This window comes from Dermacentor andersoni, chromosome 3 (assembly GCF_023375885.2).
Source record: "Dermacentor andersoni chromosome 3, qqDerAnde1_hic_scaffold, whole genome shotgun sequence".
NCBI classification, from domain to species: Eukaryota; Metazoa; Arthropoda; class Arachnida; order Ixodida; family Ixodidae; genus Dermacentor; species Dermacentor andersoni.
Genome location: NC_092816.1, coordinates 205670975 through 205692923, shown reverse-complemented (window position 1 = coordinate 205692923; position 21949 = coordinate 205670975). Strand labels below are relative to the sequence as shown.

At 46.0% G+C, this 21949-nt stretch overlaps 1 protein-coding gene across 1 annotated transcript in view; it reads right to left on the bottom strand.

The window, feature by feature from the left end:
* The window catches only part of Osbp (oxysterol binding protein), a 77036-nt gene that overhangs the window by 43397 nt on the left and 11690 nt on the right, over positions 1-21949 (bottom strand). The window contains exons 3-4 of the mRNA XM_050172674.3: positions 18801-19066; positions 10232-10873 (exon numbers count right to left, since the gene is read on the bottom strand). Of these exons, the coding sequence (XP_050028631.2) occupies positions 10232-10873; positions 18801-19066 (908 nt within the window). The remainder of the gene's footprint in view (positions 1-10231; positions 10874-18800; positions 19067-21949) is intronic.

Sequence of the window (21949 nt, the reverse complement as noted above, 5' to 3'; positions counted from 1 at the left end):
GCCCACTCACACTAGCTGGCTGCCAGCCTGTAGTGGCCAGTGTAGCTGCCAGGCTTTGTTAAAAGAATGCACCCTTCTTAGCAAACACAGTGATTGCCTAACAAGAAACCATTAAGCCAAAAATATAGTGCACTCAGGAGACTTCTGTGTTAGCACCCTTTAAATTGCTTTATCAGAGAAGTTATGATTTCTTAGACACGGGCATACAATTTGAAATAAGTGTCATACCTACGCGTTTGCCACTTTTCCCGATGAACTACACAGCTAGACAGATTTTAGCAGCAAAAAAAAGAACTCTACAAGAATTTTGTAAATTACCTAAAATGCACTAATTAACTTTCTGATTATACACCTCAGGGCGCACATTGCAAGTGTGAAATTGATGCCAACAAAAAGTGAAGTCATGTCTGCTTAGCCGAAATTTGAAGACTAGCGCCACTTTCGAGATTCGCAACCTTAAAATGTGCTACGAAATACATCGGTGTTCCAGTTGACAGCTTCCCAAAAGCGTCCATCTAAGCATATAGGATGACCTTAACTGGAACGCCAAAGCATTTTTCAGCAGATGTTGGGGGTAAATATCTCGAGAGTGATGCTCATCTTGGGATTTCTGCTAAGTGGACAGGTCTTTAATATTCCCTGGCTTCAATTTCACAATCACCACGTCTGCCCTAAAAATTAAAAAGTTAATTAGCATAGCTATTGCAATCAACAAAGCTACAGTGGAAAATTTTTATGCAGTAAGCGTTCTTAGCCTACTCTGCCTAATTTGGTGTGCTGCTACAGTTTGCTATCTAGCACCTGAAACAGACTGTCAAGCGAAACAAAAAAATGAAGAAACTCCACTGGAGTTCTCTAAGTATGCATAAGCATGCCCCCAAATTTCAAGTTGGCCCACCCTCAAATTTAAGTTGGCCTACCCCCAAATCAAGTTGGCCCACCCCCAAATTTGAGTTGGCCCACCCAGAAATTTATCTCTGCCCGAACCCCATATTTAACTTTGCCCAAGCCCAGACTTCAAGTTGACCCAACCCGAAATTTCAAGTTGACCCACTCCCAAACTTCAGTTGGCCCACCCCTACTGTAAGCTTCCCCATGCATTTTCTAAGGAGAATGTTTGCAACTGATCCATCGTCCCTAATAGTCTTTTTTGCACTAGCCAGTACAGAAAGAAGTGGCACCTAAGTATACTCAAATAGGTTTAGTTTCTGTAAATATATGCATCTGCGTTCAACTAGTCGATATTCAATACTTACTATTTGTATATAATTCACATTAGAAAAAAATTATATTCACCCACTACAAGTTTTTGTGAAAGCAGATCTCATATGCAACAATGACTGTACATCTCTGACAGTTCAAGTCGCATTGCGTGAATTCAATTTGGAGTATTTTGCCTAACAAGCCTCCTCTGTTATGTCTCTTGAGCATACTAAGGTACTTTAACAAGCAAGCCGTAATAAATGTTCTGGCCAGTTTACCACAGACCTACTACTTCTGGTAAGTGGCTGCCAGCGAAGTCTGTGCATCACTTTTGCTTCATTGCCAAATGCAACAATGATGGCCTCTAAAGAGCTGAAAACTTGGCACAGTTGTAGCTAGCAGGTTCACTGTCTCGACGCTTCTGCCCATTCACCAAGCTTAAAAGCCAGACATATTTCAGAAGTTAACAGAAATGTGTTGCACAGCACCCCACAATGTTGATGTGCTACTAGCCACAAGCAGATCAAGAGGTCAACACGCTTCCAGCTTATAATCTGAAGGTGCAGTTGCGAGTAGAGGAACAATTTTGAATCAAGTTAAGCAATTAAGCTGCCAAAGAGTTACGAATGCGTGTTCACTAACACTGGTACTGAGTGGGCTTGGCAGCACACCTATCCCCTTGGCTACCCTTCCTGGCCTCGCATATGCTGCTGGAAAAAGCTCAGGTGCTCCTTCTCTGGGAAACACAGATGTTCACAGTTCCACCCACTGCTACTCAAGAAACATTGGGACGCTCTGATGATCAATGCCTATCGCTCCACCAATGCTGTGCAGTGCCCTCATCCTACCCGCCGTACTTGGTTTTCCTGTAGCCCACTCTGACACATGTCACCCAGCCAATCATGACGTCATCATGCATGGACAAAAGGCTAGACACCAGCCACATGCACTACAGTGGGCTCGGGGTACAGTGACCATGACTGGCAGATACCCACATCGCCTGCTATTTTAACACGTAAAAAATTCCTATTTGCTCTATGTGCAGCATACTCGTTACATGGCACTGATTGTGCTGCTGAGCCCCAGCTGTCATGCTATTATGATATGTGACTGTGCATTTATATTCTTTAAACTTCGAGGGCAATACTGAAAAGAACTCCGGTCCTCCTATCTATTCTACATCTCAGGAACCATCGTCAGAAATTTTAACTGCCTTTCAAGAGCTGAAAATCGGTCAATCAGCAATTTTTGATCGGTAAATCAAAGTCAAAACATCAGAGCGCTGGATGCCATTAGCAGAGGTGGAACAGCCATTTGACCTTCCGGCACAAGTTTTGGTACAGGGAAAAATCTTATTTGGCACAGCGACAAGCACTTTCAGCATAGTGTCCAATAGTATACATTTATATGCCACATATGGTCTCAGCATTAACTGAAATCGTGACTACTGAGTAGTCGACACATTTAGCAGAGCCGACTTTGTGTGCACGAATGAGGCATTGAGGCTAAAAATTACAGGCTAGTTTCATTAATTGTTTTCATAAAATGGCTTAACCTCCCCATAAATATTATGCAATAAGGTCGCTCCTATGATTTAGACTTCCTATAGGCATTGCGCATTACGTGGACTTCAAACAAGCTACAACAAAAACATTTGCGGAACTAGAGCATGTCGACAAGACCACGCCCTAGGATGCGCACGGCTAAACTGAAGCTACAGGGAAGACATCCACAGGCTTTTCCTAATGTGCACAATATCTCCTGCATAACCATGCTCTGGAGCATGTGAAAGGTGATGCAAACCTGCAATCCTGCAGGTTTGCAAAGAAGGTCCCCACACATAAGCAAATTATACAATTAAACCTCGATATAACAAACTTCAATATAACGAAATTCTCGATATAATGAAGTATTTAACTTTTTATAACCTCTTGTCCATAGAACCATGCATTGAAAACCTCAATATAACAAAGTGTGTTTGTATGCGATTTCAATATGACAAAATTAAGACGATAAATGGAAACTTCCACCGACGCAGATGGTGAAATGACTGAGTTACAAGCAGCTGCTTGCAAATGCATCTCTCAAATGGCCCGCGGCTCGAGTGACTACCAAAGCGGAGCTGTATCATGTTTCGTATAAAGTCCAAGGTAAATAAGATCCTAACGTGCCCCGCACACTTTGTGCTTTAGATGCGAGTGAAGGTGTGCGAGGGTAAGACAAGAAAGATGGCGACTTCACGAGTGCTGCCTTTCTATGTGAGCAGAGGGAAATACGGGAAGGGGAGCGAGCTCGTGGGAACGCGATCAAGTGCGCGTGAGAGGTGCGGGGGGGGAGGGCAAATTGGCGTGCTCACGATTTCTGGCATATATGTCTCGGCCGTGGCTGTGCATGGCTGTAAGTGCGTCTGAGCACACACGCAACCGCACCTCCTGCTGCTTTAAAGGTAATCTGCTGCATATGGAAAGACTGGGAATGCTCAGACAGTGTATCATCACGTAAGCTGTCTTCCCACGCGTTGAGCGTTGGAGGCTGTGTAATCTCGAGTTTCGGCGACTCGTTGGAACGAGAAGCAGACGAAGCATTCGCTCCCCTCTGCCAGTGCTTTTCATTATAGTGTCATTCCAGTGCAGGCAATGCTATCAGCCATAGGGGCAGAGTGCACACGAAAGCGTGGCTGGATTCACTTAATTTGTACCATCGATGCAAGATTTTGTCGATGTGGCATGAAACCTTATCATGCGTCGCCGACTCCCAAATTCATCAAAAGGAATTGTTTTCTCATTCAAACTTGCTTTTTTCAATTGCCTGATAATTCAGAAAACTCTTCGGCCCCTTTCTGTGCAAGTAAAATTAATCGGTGATTGTACTTGTTTGCATAAAAGGTCAAATTTCAATGTAACGAAATTTCGATACAACAAAGTAAATTGCAGATTTTACCTACTTCGTTATATCGAGGTTTAACTGTGTATCTCACAGTTGAGTAGATGTATTACAAGTTTTTTAGAGTCACACCCCCAACAACTATGGTAAAAAACGTGTGGCTGGATATTATCCACGGCTCCTTTTTGATCCAACATCCTCCTTAACTTAAGTGAGCTCCGAGCCACACTAGTAGAGGGACACCATGCTGGAGCACAACCAGCACAAACAAAACAGCTGCAGTACACTGTAGTACATTGGAACATTCACGGGAGAGAATTGCAAAAAAAGCAAAAAAATAACTGCGACTTGAGAATTCACGGTGTCAGCTATATCTGTGGCTGTGGCTGCTCCAGTGAGTGTCATGATGATGAGTCCTTTCGGTTTATGATTCAATTTTCCTACTGAGGCAGCGTGAACAGAAGGGGGCTCTTATTCTTATGCTTCATTTCATGCTAATTTGGCACAATTTTGTGCTAAAAATGCTGTCTTGAGCAAGATGACACAAAGGACCGCTCTTGGTGCATTTAGGCACAATTGATGCAGCTGTGTTCACCACTGCATTATCAAAAGACTACCTAAAATTGAATCATACTGTTCGACGCTTATTTCACTCCAAAGCAAAATAGAAAGCATTCATGCACCACCGTCACATAATTCCAAGTTAAACTCTACCCTTAAGGCAGAATAGACAATACCAAAGATCACACCTCCGAATCAAATCTAGTGTTTCTTGTCCTAAAGGATAGCACCACTGAATTATGGATAGAAACTGAAAAGTTAACAATCGATACCTATCACGAAAACATAAATGTTTCGATCGACCCAAAAGAAACTAACAAGAGCACACCATAGAGGCCAGTCAAACCATGCAGGTCGGTCGAACAAAAGCAGGCCTATTATTGTTCCTGCTTCGCATTTCGAAGTTAAAGAGCACATTCTATCATGCACAAGGAAGCTAAAAGCAACAGGCCACAGGGCAAGTGAAGGTTATTTTTAAAATGTTTTACTGAATTAGTGAAAACACAAAAAACGTTCAAACTATGTCACGGTAAGCTACTCACTGATAAAGCCACATACATGTACGATCACAGTGCCCATGAAGTCATTTCAGTTTCCCCATAGCCATCACCTTGTCACCCTGGACACCCCTATTGACTACACCCCTATTTTCGTTATTTACACAATCATCAGAAACTACATACATAAGCACGACCAACTGTGTGTGTTGCTGAATCTACTGAATGTTAACTTGCCCTTTTTGCAGAGGCATGGTCGAACTCATCCATCTCTGACATTGGTTCGCATCCTGTTTTCCAGAGTTTAACATTTTTTGTCTGGACCACAACAGCATGGCGTGGCAACAGCGTGCTCGTAGCTGCTAGCAAGGAATTACAATGATCTGTTATTGATATTCCATCAACGCTTAAGTTACTATTCGAATGATGCAACACACTTCCGCCCCTCGCACTTGTCGGCATGTGCTACTGCACTCCTGAAGCTGACCTGTCCTTCGTTGCAGGATTTCACGATGTTCTAAACACAATTTCTAACACCTACCCTAATGTTTCAGTCATCCTTTATTTCTGAGGGATTTCAATCCTACTAGGATATCGTGTCCTGACCCATCATTATTATTGTCTAACTTTAATAAAGAAAGTGATTTCATTGACACCTGTTTGACATTTCCGTTGTCATAACACATGCTTCGACACCAAGAAGAGTGACCAAACATTTGTCAAGCGTCCTAAAGCTCCTGCTTACATGTCACACCGATCACTTGATGTAAAAGCGTCAAATGGCCCAAAAAGCCAGCGTCTGTCGCCTAAACAGCAGAAATTCCCATTGGATGCAACGGCACGTCATGAGCGTGCCTTGACAGAGTAGGGCGGACAGAAGGAAACATCTGCTACCACGGTGGTGTGCCAGGTGTCGCATGAAGGGAGAAGGCATAGCTGCGATGTCGCGTCACCCTTGCCCTCACAAGCCGGTGCACAGTCCACATCTCTCTCTTTTACCCCCACTGGGCTTAGCTGCTGCGCGTGCCTGCCAGCCTTGGTGGCCACTGCTGCTTGCTCAGTCTCTCGTTGCACAGTATGTCAGTGGCATGCGGCGTTAGCACCGCAGGCTGCTGCTGCTGCTTGCCGGCTTGGGCAGAACGTAGCCCTAGGGTACATTACTCACACTGCAAAACGTGAAGGACAGCTCGGCAGCATTAAATTAAAGGGGTACTTAATTAAAGGAGACATTATAGGAGTACTGGCACGAAAATCTTCTATCTTGTTTCTTTTGCTATAGTAAGTACCTAATGACCACAGCTAGTAATCACGGTATGAAACATTCAATTACTTCAGAGCACAGCAGGTAATTATTTAGAGTCTTGTCTACAGCGACATGCCCAAGTTTCGATTTCGAAGAGCAACGAGATCGGATAGTAGGTTTGCAAACACCGCGGGGCACGTGACCCCATAAAACTGTGACGTGCATGCCAGCGTGCTCACCGGCATGTGAGCTTTTTGTTGCTAGTTCGCCTGCTACGCCTGCACATGCTTTGCAATGTCTTTCCATCATCATTGTCCTCGTTCTTGTTGTGCAGCGGTGACGATTTCCTGCAGGCGGGAGCGTTGCCGTATAGACGTGGCCACTACAAAGCAGCAACTCGGAAAGTGCAGCCAGTGGCAGCTATCAATATGCAAACACACTGCTACAAGTGGTACGAAACTGTCATCTAGGATGCTTTGGGAATGAAGCATATTCCAGAGCAGGACACAAGGCAGGGTAAATAGTCGACATAGCGCCAGGCTTGGGATTGGAAGTCTTGGTGGAAGATCATCGCACTGTGCTAACCTCGGCAAGTTTTGTTTATATCAGGCACGCTCGAAATGAAGCGAGCAAATCTGGCTGCTCTTCGAAGGGGTCCATAAGTGTCCAGTGGCGTGCATGAACTCGGTCCACTTCTGCTGCTTATTGTTGGCAATAGTAGCAAGCCAAGCAAGCTGGAGATTGATGGGAAATATTATAGGCCTACTAGCATGCTGGCCATCTGGGCTGACTTCCCTTGCGATCCGTCCGCAGCTCATAATAAAGCACTTATATTCATCAACACAATAAAGGTCTGGACATTTATGTTGCTAATAAGTGACAATACAATTACTTTTCCTGACACCATTGGTAGTGATGAGAAAACACGCTAGCCAGGCGAGCCGCTTCGCATAGAAGATTGCTGTGGCGGTTGCGCTGACCCCTTGAGAGTCGAAATCGTACCAACAATTTAGTATTTCGCGCAACATCATACAGTTAAACCTGGATGTAACGAACCTCTATGTAATGAATTCCTGAATTTAACGGAATATTTTCTTTCACCAACGCCACCCCCATAGAAGCCCATGTATTTCTGACCTCCACGTAATGAAGGCATTGTGGCAACTGATTTTGTTGTAACGAATTTTCGACGCTCATCATTTGCCGTACTTACTTGCATAGTGAATGCACTTGCGTAATTAACGTAGCCCTCACTTTTCCAATCAAGAAGTGCGTCTTTTTTTTCTTTTTCTTGCATAATGATCGCACCCTGAACTTGCTGCCGTGAAGTAGGAGACACACGGTACCAATTCAGTTCAGCAGGTGCAATAGTATCCCATGCCATGTCAGATGCTGAATAATAGCACGTCTTCTACTTTTATTGCAATTGCAATAATATGGATGATACAGGCACAATTCTGCCGTCGCTGCATGGTGTAGATGTGAGCGAAAGCGCACGAAAGAAGCCGACGATTGTGGTTCAATCTCGCATGCCATCTTTCGTCGCGCTAAAGGCCCTGGGGGGAGGGTAGAGAGGGATGGTGGCGTTGTACTCTGGCAGCAACTGTGTGTTGCACAATCGTACCAATGATCGCAGCTCAATCTCCCATGTACGCGGGAGGAAAGTGGGAAGGAAACACACCGTCTTCCATCCCACGCATGGGGTCGGGGGAGGGGAGGGAAGGAGGGAGGGAGAGAAGGGAGAGGGGGAGAGGGCGGCGCAGCGTTTTACTCCGGCAGCAACTGTGCATTGCATAGCCACGACACACCCTATCTTCAAAGCATAGTGTGCCGGGGGCTGAGTTGATGGCCGCACATACCTTTGTACATGTTGCGTTCTGGCCGCTCAGTTTCAGCTGAAGCAAATGTTTGGAAGTTTATAGTGCCGATAAAACTACTATCCTTACTTCGTGCAGTTGTCTACATTTGCGATCGCAATCAATGGTTCGCATTTCAGGCAAAACTGACCATTTTAGAGGTGGCCGCGGTAAAAACAAACACCTAAATTTTACCCCGCAAAATGAACGCACCCCCCCAACTTTGTGCATATTTTTCAGGAAGTGCATTCATTATTTGAGTAAATACGGTATTATCGTGAGCAGCAGCTATACCAAAAATTTGGGTAAATAATGTGTAACTTTTTAATTGATAAATAAGAGAAGTGGCCAATTGTGAGGAACACATCTGATTGCAGCAAGCCAGAGCGATCGATGCCATGTGCCACAATGATGATGATGATGTAAGTCGCTAGCTCCCCTAGCGTCGCTCGGTGACAAGCAAATCAGTCTCTGCATTTTTCACTTATGCGTCGTGACACTAGGTGTCACTACCGTGCCTGCCTATTTTAGTTATATTTTATTTTTTTAGCTTTTGCGTGTTGGCAACTTAGCATGGAACGGTGGAAGGTGCAGAACGTGAGAGCGGACGCGACGCGAGTGTCCACTTCAGCAGTGTATTGCACGTTGAGAGAAAAAGGCCATGATACCACTTTACAATGGATACCAGGTCATTCCACTATCATAGGAAATGATGACGCAAATAAGGCAGCCTGGACGTCAAACCATGAAGACCCCTGCGTACCCATTCCTCTCTCAAGGACAGATGTTGCAAGATAGCTTTGCATTCTAGCACGCACACTATCATTAGCTGAGTGGAACACCGCACCTACAAGGTGCACCACACTGCACTGACTCAACCCTTCGCTGCAACTCAGACCTCCGACCAAACTGCACTGACGAAGCATCTCGTCTGTGTCGGTTGTGGTTGGGAGTTGCCTTCACGAAAGCTTATTCAGCATTCACTGGAATGACTGACAGTCCTGCATAAGATGCCTGCGGCTGCGAGGAGAACATTGACCACCTATTGTGCCACTGTCCTTAATTTGAAGCACCAAGACAATCTATGACCAACGTAATCAGAAAAACAGATGATCGTCTTCCGAGTGAACAGACCATACTAGAACACCGTCCCCACCGATCATCGGCTCAGAAGGCACTAAAGGCTCTTTTGTGCTTTCTGAGAATATCGGCCTTGTGCGAGCATCTTTGACTTTGTAGTGCTGTTTGTCCAAGTCTCCCTACCCCCACCTCTCTGTTTCTCTACCTTCTTTCCACTCCCCTTCTCCCTTCCCCAAGCACAGGGTAGCCAGCTGGACTCTTGACTGCTTAACACCCCTGCCTTCCTTTTATCTCTCTCTTTCTCAACACAACTTAATCAAAGCTTATATTTTAATCATAGCAGTATTTGAACAATCCCATTCCATATTGTTCATAACAACATTAAGGTGCCTTAATAGCAAAAAGAAATAGCAATTCCGGCACACAAATGCTGCACATGCATCAAGTGCTTGGGAGAGCTATCGTGCCGCTGAAAAGCTGGCAATGACTGCGGCAATGTGAGCGTCTGCAAAACAGTGACCAATCTTGTCCAACAATTATAACATGTAGTTTCTGTTAATAACATCTTTGATAGTGTTAGCAGCAAATTAAGGTTAAGTGTTCTTTACATCTGCATTTACATAAGATGGGTTGCTTGAATGCTAAATTTATGACCTGGCAACAACAGTATTTTATGTGTGCACACTTGCCTCATTCGTTATGAGATTTCAAGCGAGCAAGTGGTTAAAAATGAACTGTGGTAATGCATGTTATAACTCAATCATAAGGTAAATCACTAGATCACCTAGCTGCAGCGATGAAAGCTGAGCACAGATATCCTCCCCCCATTCTTTATGCTCTCACGCGGCATGCACATACTAAGCACCATGACCATCAATGTGAATTCCTTCAAACAGCAGAGCACTCACAGGCATTGGGATCTTGGTGAGCTCCTTGCCGATGCAGTTCTTCATGATAGACCAGAGCGAGAGGCTGCACGATGGCTTTTCTGGAATGCGCATGCGACGTTTCCGGACGCTGCCACCACTGCCTCCATTAGCAGAAGGCATCAGAGCCATACTGTTGCCCTCAGAATATGGTGGATCAACCACTGGCGGCGGGTCGCTGCCACCACCAGACGACGGTGACGACACAGCTGGCAGCAGCGGTGGAGACGACAGGGGCTCCAACTCAGAGTCAGAGTCTGAGTTTCGCGAGTCCGAGAGCCCGCTCAGTCCGCTGGCGGAGCGACGATGCTTGGCGCGTGACGTAGACTCTGTCGACGGCATGGAGACAAGAAAGTGGTGCTCGAGGCCTGTAGCGCCGGTGGGCGAGTGCTCGGGCGCGTCGAAGAATTCCTCGTCATCCGAGTGGGTTCCTCCTCCACCGCCACCAGTGCCGCCTGAGGAAGGCCCGCTGGCCTCCTGCGCTGCACGCTCTAGCGACGAATGCTGCTTGGCGAGCTGCTCAACCATCTCCTGGAGGCGGAGGCACTGCTCGTGCTCATGCTGCAGCATGCGCACCCACTTGCGGCCCTGACTTTGAGCCAGCTGGACGTACTCGTTGCATGCCTGCACACACAAACACATGAAAATACAGCAGCTTCACATAGCAGCACTTGATCCACCATTGGGTTTGGAGGAAGTAACGAGTACATTGGCCTCATTAATACCTCAGCCAATGACACGGCCAAATAACAAAGGCAATGGAACAACGTAGAGCTCAGACAAAGAAAGACAGACACAACGAAGTGCCTGCCCATCGTCTCGTGTGTTTGTTCCATCCTCGCTCAACTTACTGCATCATGAACACCACCTACTAGCCTGAACTACATAGATGCCCTTTTTTACAATACCACTGCAATAGCACCTTGCTATGGCACTGCTTTTCCTTGTATGTCATGCTCCCATGTGTGAAATATGCACGAAAAGCCTTCAATATGGGCGCACGCTTCCACAAATGGCCCGCAAGATTGCGGCTTCTCTCCCTCCTCTGCGAAAGTATTCATAGTGACCATCGACATTAAAAATTAATTAACGGGGTACATGGCATCTGGAGGTTTCTTAATTTATTTATTAAGCAAAGTCAACCTAAATGCACAAATATATGTATTTTCTTGTGCTGAGTTTAAAAATGCAGCTACTTCTTTTGTGGCTCAAGTAATTAATGAGATAACTAAATGTTCATTAGCATGTTTTGGTGAAACAATAGATAAAAATATACTGGCCAGAAACTTATATTTATTGCACAAGTGGAAAGCAGAATGTATAAGGATTGCAGTGCTGCAAGCAGTTTTCCAATCCGACAACAAATAACAATTTAGCAGCTCATTGAAGTTCAGCGTTTACATGGGTTTACATTAGTGTTCACAGGGTTTTACATGCCAAAACCACAATCTGATTATAAGGCACGCCATAGTGGGGGACTCCGGATTCATTTTGACCACCTGAGGTTCTTTAGCGTGGACCTAAATCTAAGTACCCCCCACGGGTGTTTTTGCATTTCACCCCTATCGAAATGCGGTCGCGGTGACCGGGATTCCATTCCGCGACCTCGTGCTTAGCAGCACAACACCAAAGCCACTAAGCAAGCACGACAGGTCATCGACACTAGTATATTCAACTCCGGATGTTGCGGCTGTCAACTGCATTGCTAGGTCGATTGTTTGGCTTTCATAAACTGTTTGGCTTTATTATTGTGACCGCAATTATATGGACACTCCAGGCGCATTTCTGCCATTGCTGTCACCGTGAGGTGCCGCATAAAGTCCAAGGGCAATAAAATCATTGCCATGCGCCGTATGCTTGATGTGCGAGTGAAAGGTTGCGACAGTAAGTTGGCAAATGTGGCTCAATCTCCCGTGCGCAAGCGAGGAATGCGGGCCGGAAGTACACCCTCTCCTGTCACGCGCTAGGCAAAGGGGTGAGATAAGGGAGGTGAGGGTGTTCCTCTCGGCCGGCTGCTCCTTACAGTGCGGCCGTGCAGGCGCCGTATCTTGAAAGCGATCTGTGACGTGGCCAACGTGCACGCCCACACGGGTTTCATCTTCAAAGCGATCTGCAATGTTTGCAGAGTATGTGTGGTGCCGGTAGCTCCGTATGCACTGTGCTTTCGACGTTTCATTCATGTTGAAGCAAGAGGTGCATACGATCGCTGCTGCAGCTGCAATTCCTCACTCCAGCATTTTGACAGCAAGTTTCCACGCTCATCGAGCGAGATGTGTTCATGTTTACCTGCGCACGTGTGACATCGTGCTTGTTAGAAAGGTTTTTTACCTATTATGTATTAGCGTCCCAAATTCTTGCCTCGTACTATATGCGGATCCTAACAAAAATTTCAGTGAGAAATTTGGGCTAGAGGTTTTAGTTTCGTTATTGCTGCGTGGCTAAGGCTTGGCTTCCTTATTGCTGCGTGGCTACGGCTTGGTTTCGTTATTGCTGCGTGACTACAGCATCGTTTCTTTATTGTTGAGTGCGCACCTTGGCAGCACACGTGCAAAACATGCTTCACGAAGTGCATCTTTTTTATTTCGCATTGAAGGACCAAGCTGTCCAGACCACGAAAACAGTAATCGGCTGCTTTCAAGAAAAAGGTTATTTTAGCAGCACAGGCGGCAACAGCGCGGCCGGGAGGCAGTTTGGCGTCAATGAGGGAAGCATTCACGGATGGCGTCGACAGAAGGAAGCCCTTTTCGCATGTAGTGGAATGCGAAGAAGTTTTCGTGGCCCGAAGAGTGGGGCATCCCCAGAAATGGAACTTGCCCCGACGGAGTTCGTACGCCAACAGCGAGCCGCGCATCTAGCTGTGAGCGTGGAGCTTATACAGGCAAAAGCTAAGGATCTTGCAAGAGAAAAAGGGGCTACCAAGCTCTGCCTTCAAAGCGAGCAAGCACTGGATTTATCGCTACATGTGCCGTGCTGGTTTTTCCTTACGCCGCCGAACGCAGCCTAGCTATAATGAAATTTTTGAACAACTCTGATAGTGTCATGTAACAATGGTTGCTTGCATACTGTCAAATGCTCATATACTGTGGCATAAAGCTCACAGCCCAGTGCGAAAACGCGCTCGCAGTGAAAGCTAAACATTGTGCGCGGACATGCATGCAGACGTGCAGTCGGTCACCACGTTGAAGCTTCATTCTGGTTTGCTCCATTTGGTTACACAGACAGCTCACTATAAGAACATATTTCACACAGTTTTCTCTCAGCGATTGCCTACCTTTCACGCAAGAAACCGGTTCAGGGGAATCGATTGCGGCGACCGCGTGCAGTGTCTCAGCTTACTGCACGTAGTAGGTAAAGAGATAGCATCTGTAAACCATTCTGTGCTTTCTGTTTGCCCAAGATTATTATTTTAAAGGTAAAATACTTCTGTCATTTCGAGAGTACTTGCAGAAATGTCCAGGAGGGCTCCCGCGTAGTAGCTTTATTTAGCGCGGATAGCCATATATCGGTCATTCCAGCGACGCAAGCGGCGCCACGCGGCCCTCCTCCAAAGCAGTCAGCCGGTGACAGAAATCTGCGACGCAGTTCAGCGGTTCGGTCTCGCGGTGGTCATGGGCGCGCCGAAGAGAAAAAATGCGTATAGTAATCGCATGTGCAGCATGCCGCAGTGCTCAAACTGTGCCACTAGTCAAACAGCGATGCTAAATTTCAGTTTATTTGCTCCGCCATACGCTGCTCGAGGCTCTAGACGAGCGTGATCACCCCTGCACGTTACGAGTCTCGTAAATTGTTGTATTCTACAGCCATTTTTTCTTTAAAGTTTACATTTGGAAACGCTCTAAAGTTTGTTTCTTACTGCACAGCGTGAATTTGTTGAAAACAGGAGTGCTTGAAAAACTGCTAACTGTTACCGGTACGCACTTGCGTTTACTAACTGTTTGCAAAAACACAAATACCGTAGTTACACGATTGTAAGTCGACCCTCCCATATCACATGTGACAGAAAAAAAAAAAAAAGCATACCCAAAAGTGCATTCGATAATGAAAATTTATTGGTAGCTGGCATGGTCACTGGACTACTCGTCTTCACTTGTGCCATTGTCCTTACTAGTTCTGCCATCATCATCGCTGCTACGGTACCACAGTGTGTCGTTGTCCAGCGAAATTCCACACTTGGCAAACAACCGCACCACAACATCTTGTGGAACAGCAGCCCACGCCGAATGCACCTAACTACACGCAGCCATCAGGGACGCTCTTTTGACAGGTCCGGTTGGCGTAAGTTCACGATCTTCTGCCACCAGCCACTCATACCCACGGTGGAGGTCCTTAAAAGGCGAAGATCCGGGCTTGTTTCATGACCATGTCGCACTTCACTGGCAGAGACCGACCACACATTTCAGCGACGTATGCCTCAAGCTTGGCCTATAGCTCCGGAAAGCGTCCCAACTTTGGCCCGTGGGAAATTCCTCGATTGCCATCACAAGTGAAAATTTTGCCTAAGTGCAGTTGCCACTCTCACACTACCCGTTCAGAAACATTGAACTTTCGGCCCACTGCACAGTGATTTGTTTCTTCGGTGTAAATGATGGCAGCCCTCTTGAACGCTGCTGTGAATGAGCGCCGTACGTTTAGTGGGCCTGGAGCACTCATGACGACTGAGGAAGCATGGAAGTAGCACGTAACCTACAGTTGGGTCGAACGCGTCTAATACCTACAGGGAAAAGAAACACGTGAGCAGTGTCTGCTCTTCCATGAACTATCAATACTCCCTGCAAGCGCCGCCATTCTGGGAGTGCCGCCGCGAATGGAACAGCGGTACTTCCATCAACTATCGGCACCCCCCGTAAGTGCTGTGTCATTGGTTGTGTGCGCTGTAAAACTATGAAAAATGTTGAAAAACCCTTTTGAAAAGCGAACAAACGCACGGGATAGCGAAAACTACAGGTAGGGCCATAGAGCAAACATAAAATTGCAACTACGTTGTAGCTCCCCTGATATCTCATTGGTCTCACTCTTTCGGCGGTGCCATGCTTTAGTTTCAATTAAGTCGACCCCCCTCCCTCTCCCCACTTCAGATTTTCAAATTTTAAAGAATGGGTCAACTTAGAATCATGTGAATACGGTATATGGCTTCATGCCCGTGAGCATTTTCAAGGCTAGTAACAGCATTCTGAACTTTACAGAGCCTGTATCGTCATGTACTGCGACGTTCATGCAGCGCGGCGGGCTCTTGATTGCACTCGTCTGCAGGCAGAGCGATTCGACGCTGACCTCGGTGTCTGCAATGGACTTGATGCCGCAGCATATGATGTGACCGGCGTTGAATGCAGCTGCACCTTCATTTACGCACCTTTGTGTCTTTTTAGCGAGAGAAAGTATGGTTTGCAGCAAAACTAGGGGGCCTGACGTGCTTTGATGCTCGAGATGCACACGCTTGCGAGATCGCCTTATCACCGTCTCAGCAGCCATTTGTATCTACCATTGTACCGCCTATAGTCACTGGAATGACCGAATACGAAGCGCGTCGCGTTATCCCTCAGACTACGCAAGTGAGGCGCTGCTGACAGATGCCAACTCTGTAAGTCCTTGCCCCCATAGTTGTATAAAACTCTATGTTCGCCCCCAATACCGACATCGTTATAGTGACGGCCCCGTCACTACAGTGTTGTTAAAGTGAGGGGCCCCGTCACTGTAGTGCTGATGTTAGAGTACCGGGCCCCGTCAATGTAGTCACTAGCATTACGTTAAACAAGTGCAGAATGGCGGTATGCTATCCGAAAGGCAAACTCATCAAACAGAATGGCAAGAGCACACCATGTGCAGGGTTGCCGGAAGAGCCAAAAGAGGATGTTATGACCACGATGTTGATGAGACCTATATTTCAGGCAAAGCCTGGAAGATCGGCCTTTGCAGTTAAATCTCTGAAATGTGGGGCTCCAACCAAGACAAGGCCTCAGAGATTGCAATCTAGCGTGTAATTTCTGAAGCCATACTTGATGTCTCGTCAAGGTTGCCAGAAGAGATCATAGCGGCAGAGTCAGGGTACGCTACAGCCATGGATGGAGTCCAGATAATCGAATGTAGAGCTGGCGGCCGTACAAAACATCAGTCGCCTTTACACATTAAGTCTATGGGGCCTTTGGCAGCGTCACGAAGCTGTCCGAATTACCAAGCATGTCTGGATTATTGGTGTCTCATTTATCGGTCGGCGACTGTATTGAATTAACCGCAGAGGATATATTGGATGTCTACTACATCACAAAGAAAACACCTACCCAGACATTTGAAAAGTATGCTTGACGTAAAATATTGTGAAAAAAAAAAAAAAAAAACCTGGTATAACATAAAACTATTCCAATTTCTTTTCATTCCAAATCGGACATTAGCCCTGCACGATATGTCAGAATGATTCAAGTCCAGCGCATATGGGCAGGTGCCACAACCATATAGGCAGAGCCCAAAACATTTTGACCTGTCACGAGGGACTCATGGCCGATTTAGAATAAAAACAGATTGGAATAGCCTTACGCTATACCAGCCCTGCTACGCAAAGACGTACAACACCGACGGGAAATACCTAGTCGTTTACTTTCCAACTCATTCTTCTGAACACCTCACACAATTACTAAAACTTCCAGTAAAAGTCAAATGTGAGCTTTTCAAGGCGAATGTGACACATTTTAATTATTGACACGTGTCCGTGCTTATATCATCAGCTAGCAATTTTTCTGATTATGGTCAGTGGTTAACAAATGCGAAATATTATCGCCTGATGCAAGCCCTGCCTGCATGTGTTAGAATGTTCTCTATTGTTGTAGCCAATTTGTCTATGCTGTTGCTGAACCTTGTGCAATCAGATTTCATCCGCAACATGAACTGTGTTGTACATTCTGGAAGGCACCAGCGATTACACTGGAAGCTTTGGCGAGTCACGTACAGTCGAACCCGTTTACATCGAATTATTCTATATATTGAACAATTTCTGGGCACGGTATAGTTACAATGAGTATATATAGCAAAAATTACGCTTAGATCAAACTAAAATAGCCGCGACTCCCTATATATATTGAACGTCAAGCAGCGGAAAAGTACCCCCAGAAGTTGGCTTTCCCTCGTGACAGGGAAACCCGGCAGCGCGGCTCCATCCAACCGCTCTCCTTATTGTGATTTTGCTGCCTCGGACGAGCCGTTGACACCCCCTGCAAAAAATGATCCTGGCCCGCTCGCAGCGCTTGCTCAGACGGCCAATCAGGGGCTCTTGTGCCCTCGTCGTGCAAGATGGCGAAAGTGCGAGTTGTCTCGCTGATCTTCTGGTTCATTGTGTGTGCGCCTTGTGGGCTTTCTCCCACAGAGTTGCCGTGATGAAGTGGCAGAATTCGCCTTTCGCCGTGAAGCTCGAAATCATAAATCGAGTCGAACACAGTGAGAAGTCGGATGACCCCGCAGCGTGCAAGATTCCGAGGAGCACTCTCAGCACCATCTTGAAGAATAAGGGCTAAAGTGGCCACTAAAGACTAGGGCTAAAGTGGCCAAACTCGCGACTCGGTGCCCGTGGTGCCGCATATGCACGGCCGTGTACGAGTGGTTCATCCGAAATTGCTTCAGCTGTGCCAGCTTCTGCGTGCTCGGTGATGACTGTAAATTCTGTTGAATGCGACAAAGCCGTTGCCGGTGTTGCCGAAGTTTGGAGCCAGCTGTCAGAATTTCCTGAAGCTTTTGACGAATCAACTGTGGACGAGTTTGTGAGTGCAAATGATGGTGTTGCAACCACGGGAGAGCCTCAAAACAAAGACTACATTGCCGAAATTGTATCGAGCAAAAGTGAAAGTGGGCACAATGAGGAAAGCAACAACGGTCCTTTGCCCACATTCTCCGAAGTGACTGGTGCGCCTGCACTAGTCCGGTGCTTTTGCACGAATGCGGAAGGTTGCGGCCTCAGCTGCTCCGACTCCTTAGACAATGTGGAGAAGTGCGTGCATCGCAGGCAGCGAAATTGCCCAAGCAGAAGAAAATGCAGGACTATTTCGTGCGAAACTAAGCTAGTTTCATCAATAAAGTGACTATAAATGCTTTGTGCTTTTATGACGTCTGATTATTTAGCAGGCTTATATCGAATTATGCTCTATATCGTACTGATAGGCATATTTTTTTCGAGTTCGATATAGCTGGGTTCGACTGCATAACTTAGCCGACGGGCTTTACTCGCAGATCAGATTTCCATATCAACGCATGCTCGTCACTGTGTTTCTGCCCGAGCGTAACTTGCATTTGTGGGCACGCCCAATAAAGAGTTAGTTTTGCGACTCGCCGTTATGCCATGGTCTAATTCTTCACCATCACGACTAGGTGACAAGATATTTTTCAATAATTTTGATGCACTATTTTGGTATTCATAATGGCACACACAGTGCCCAAAGCAGATAATTTACAAGATGTCTCATAACGGTGCACAAAACCTCAGTTGTAACCAGCATATTAGGGTTATAGTAAAATTATAACCAATACAGTCAATTCCATTCTGGTTCGCATTGAATCAACAATGTTCACTTACATTCATCATTGCAGTGGAGGTGATACGGAAGAGCGTGGCACGCTCATTGACAGCGCGCACACGTGCGGCCAACTCCGGCCCTCCGCCCGCAGCCGCCGCGTCAAGCTGTTCCAGGTCGGACAGGGAGCGCTGCAGTGCAGCACCATGCTTCCCAATGAGCTCACTGCACATGGACAGGTCCTCGAGCTTGACATGCAGAAGCCTCAGCACCGTCAGCAGCTCGCATTTATCCAGCTGTGAGGGCATGTCCAGCTCCTCGTCTTCCTCTGAAAAGCGACAGGCATTCTCAGCATCAACTGTTCAAGCTGCTAAACCTGTATTTGGTCACAAATCGCAACAGTTCGTAGACCAAGCTGTCACACAGCAAGGCAAAAGGCATAGAAAAAAAACATTTTTGTCAAATAGCACATGGCAATCGTGAAAAGACACATCTATAGCTCACAAAGTTATGGCCATGGCTGACACATTAAAGGAGGGTATGTTTAATGCTGATGACAAAGTAGGCCCATTTTCTGGTTCTTAGCGCAGAAATCTGAGACGAAACAGATAGAAATCGAGACAAGACTTTGTCGTACCAACAAAGCCAAATCTCAATCCTTGCAAAGTAGGTATGTTTATCAATGAAAGCAAAGTAAATTTTACCACGCATTAGGAACTGCCATGAAACAGTCTGTAACGTTACTCTGCACAAAACAAACTGGAGATGTAAATACTACAAGAATGTCCAGACCCCCCTTCTACAATTTTTATTTTCCTTTTTAATTCACCCTTCTGAAACAAACAGCCTGGCACATCAACACTGGTGCCACAAGCCTGAGTGTTGTACTGGGTTTTGATGCTATTGCTGCAGCTCCAATGTAGAATGCACATCAGGCAAGAGAAAAATTATTTCTAACAGTGTTCAAGGTGGACACGATAAATATTGTAAACGCTGATCAGCTAAAAAGCCTAATAAAGGCAAAGCACTTCTGGTTGTCTGTTATTCAGCATCAGTTGTCTGCAGCTTCCTCCATAGTGGTCAATGCTGGCATCAGCTTATTTTGTTTGCCTAAAGAGGAGCTTCATCTGTCTACTTTGACGGGAATGGTAAACTTGGAGAGGGGGCAGCTGGTGGAGCTGCAGGTAATTAACTATAACATTCGCTAATTAAGCTTCTGTGTCTTGCTTACCTTGTCATGCCTTTACATGATCGTGTGCCTTTTGCACGCGTGAATTATGTACAAGCAATGCGGAATGATCTCTGTGCAGGTCTGGTTATTCCTTCTTGGCAAAAAAGTTTAACATAAGCTTCACAGGGCTCCAGATTGTAGCTCACTCTAGAGTGAAACACCGGTAATCACTGAGCAGCGAGAGCACAGTGTGCCTGCTACCCGGGGTTAAGCAACAGCGATTGAGAGCAAAATTCAAAATTGGCCAAATGCGAAAAGATGCAGCAACACCCAAGAAAGCAAAAGCCAAGAAACTTTGTCCCTTAATGCTGCTTGTAGAACCCTGTGGCAGACAAACTACTGCAAGAAGCCCCTATGCTACACTGTAAGGAGGCTGACAGATGAAGGCTCGGCAGGAGAATATCTGACTGTAAACAACTCGGCCTGATACACAGATGCCTGATGAGATGCATTTTGTTGCTAGAGGAATATTTAAAATTTGTAGCGAGTCCCTTTTAAATCCAGAGCCCAAGGTGTACTCCTTCTAGCACTCTGTGCCAATATCACCACAGATTAATCCTGATGTCCATACTTTAGCTGCATTTAATTCACTCACAAGAAACAAGTAGCACTTGACTTCTTTATGCAAATCTCAAAGTAGCACAGGGCTGCCATAGTGAACGTCTCCACATTAATTTCAACCACTCGGGGCTGCTTATGAAGCTACACCCTAAGCACAGTAAAAGTGGACTTTCGGATGCCGCCCTTAATTGAAGGCAGCCTCCCCAGCCAGAAATTGATTCCACCGCTTTACCATGCTCAACATTAGAAAGAACAACGTGGCTAGTGCACCACCACGATGGATGCAAGATGCATTTGTTTTATTTCGAGTGATGCAGCTGCATTTCCCACCCAATCAGTTTGGTTATTTACCATTTTGTTTGTACTAATTGCTCACATAATTGAAGATCACATGTGCATTAACGCAAAGTCTGTTTATCATATAGCTTATTATCACTGGATATATGAGAAGAAACACTGCCCACTTTACTGACTAACAATACACATGCAAAAATATTGCAGGCAAATTTTCCCAGAAGTATGCAGGTCTTTCAGGAAATTTTGAATGGAACACATTGAAACCAAGTGGGAGAAAACAAGAGAGGTAGCATTTTCAGTGAATGTACAATGCTGTTGTAACCCAGGAGATCATGCAAGAGGCTCTTTGCAGGTGTATTAGACACTTCCTGTCCCTGGCCCAACGTGTGTGTAAACTGTCCAACGTGTGTGTTCAATACTGTCAGAATTTGAAAGTTTTAAGATAGCGTAAAGTGAAGTGCAGATGTATGCTACAAGTCCAGAAGCAGCATGGAAAACTTTGCTTGTGTTGGGTGCAATCGTTGACCTTGAAGCTCATTTGCAAGGTCTAGAATCCGTCTTCCTTTTTTGGAGCCCGGCATGAGCTTTTTGTCAGCCTACATGCATACCAGCATGTGCACTGGCTAAAGTTCAGCTGGAAACTGCCCCACTGCCCATTCAGATAATCTGTCCACTGACACTGGTTGAATACAATAGGCACGTGTTGAACACCAAGTGACATAGATGACCACCTTTAGAGGTCAGCGTCCTCAAAGAAGACGCTGCCATGCTCTCAGCTCGCACTATCTTTTCAATGTAGCCATTGTTCAGTGTGAAGGGCTAGTAAGACAAGTGCCCTTTTTTCAGTTGCTTCCCATAATCTACGCTACACGATTTATCCTCTTTGTCCTGCAGCGATCTGTGTGTGCATGCATGTGTGTTTGTGTGCCTGTACATACATGCACATGCTGTGGGAAAGCCTAGCCAACAAATCCTCTGCCGCAAGTTATCTTTCTTCAGTCATGGGCATGGCGAAAGAAGTACTTTGGGAGGGAAATCTGCCCTGTGGCAACAGCATGCACGAGCGGCGTGATAGCATCACGATCTGGTGAGGAGAAAATGCAGTTTCTGTCGCAGCACATC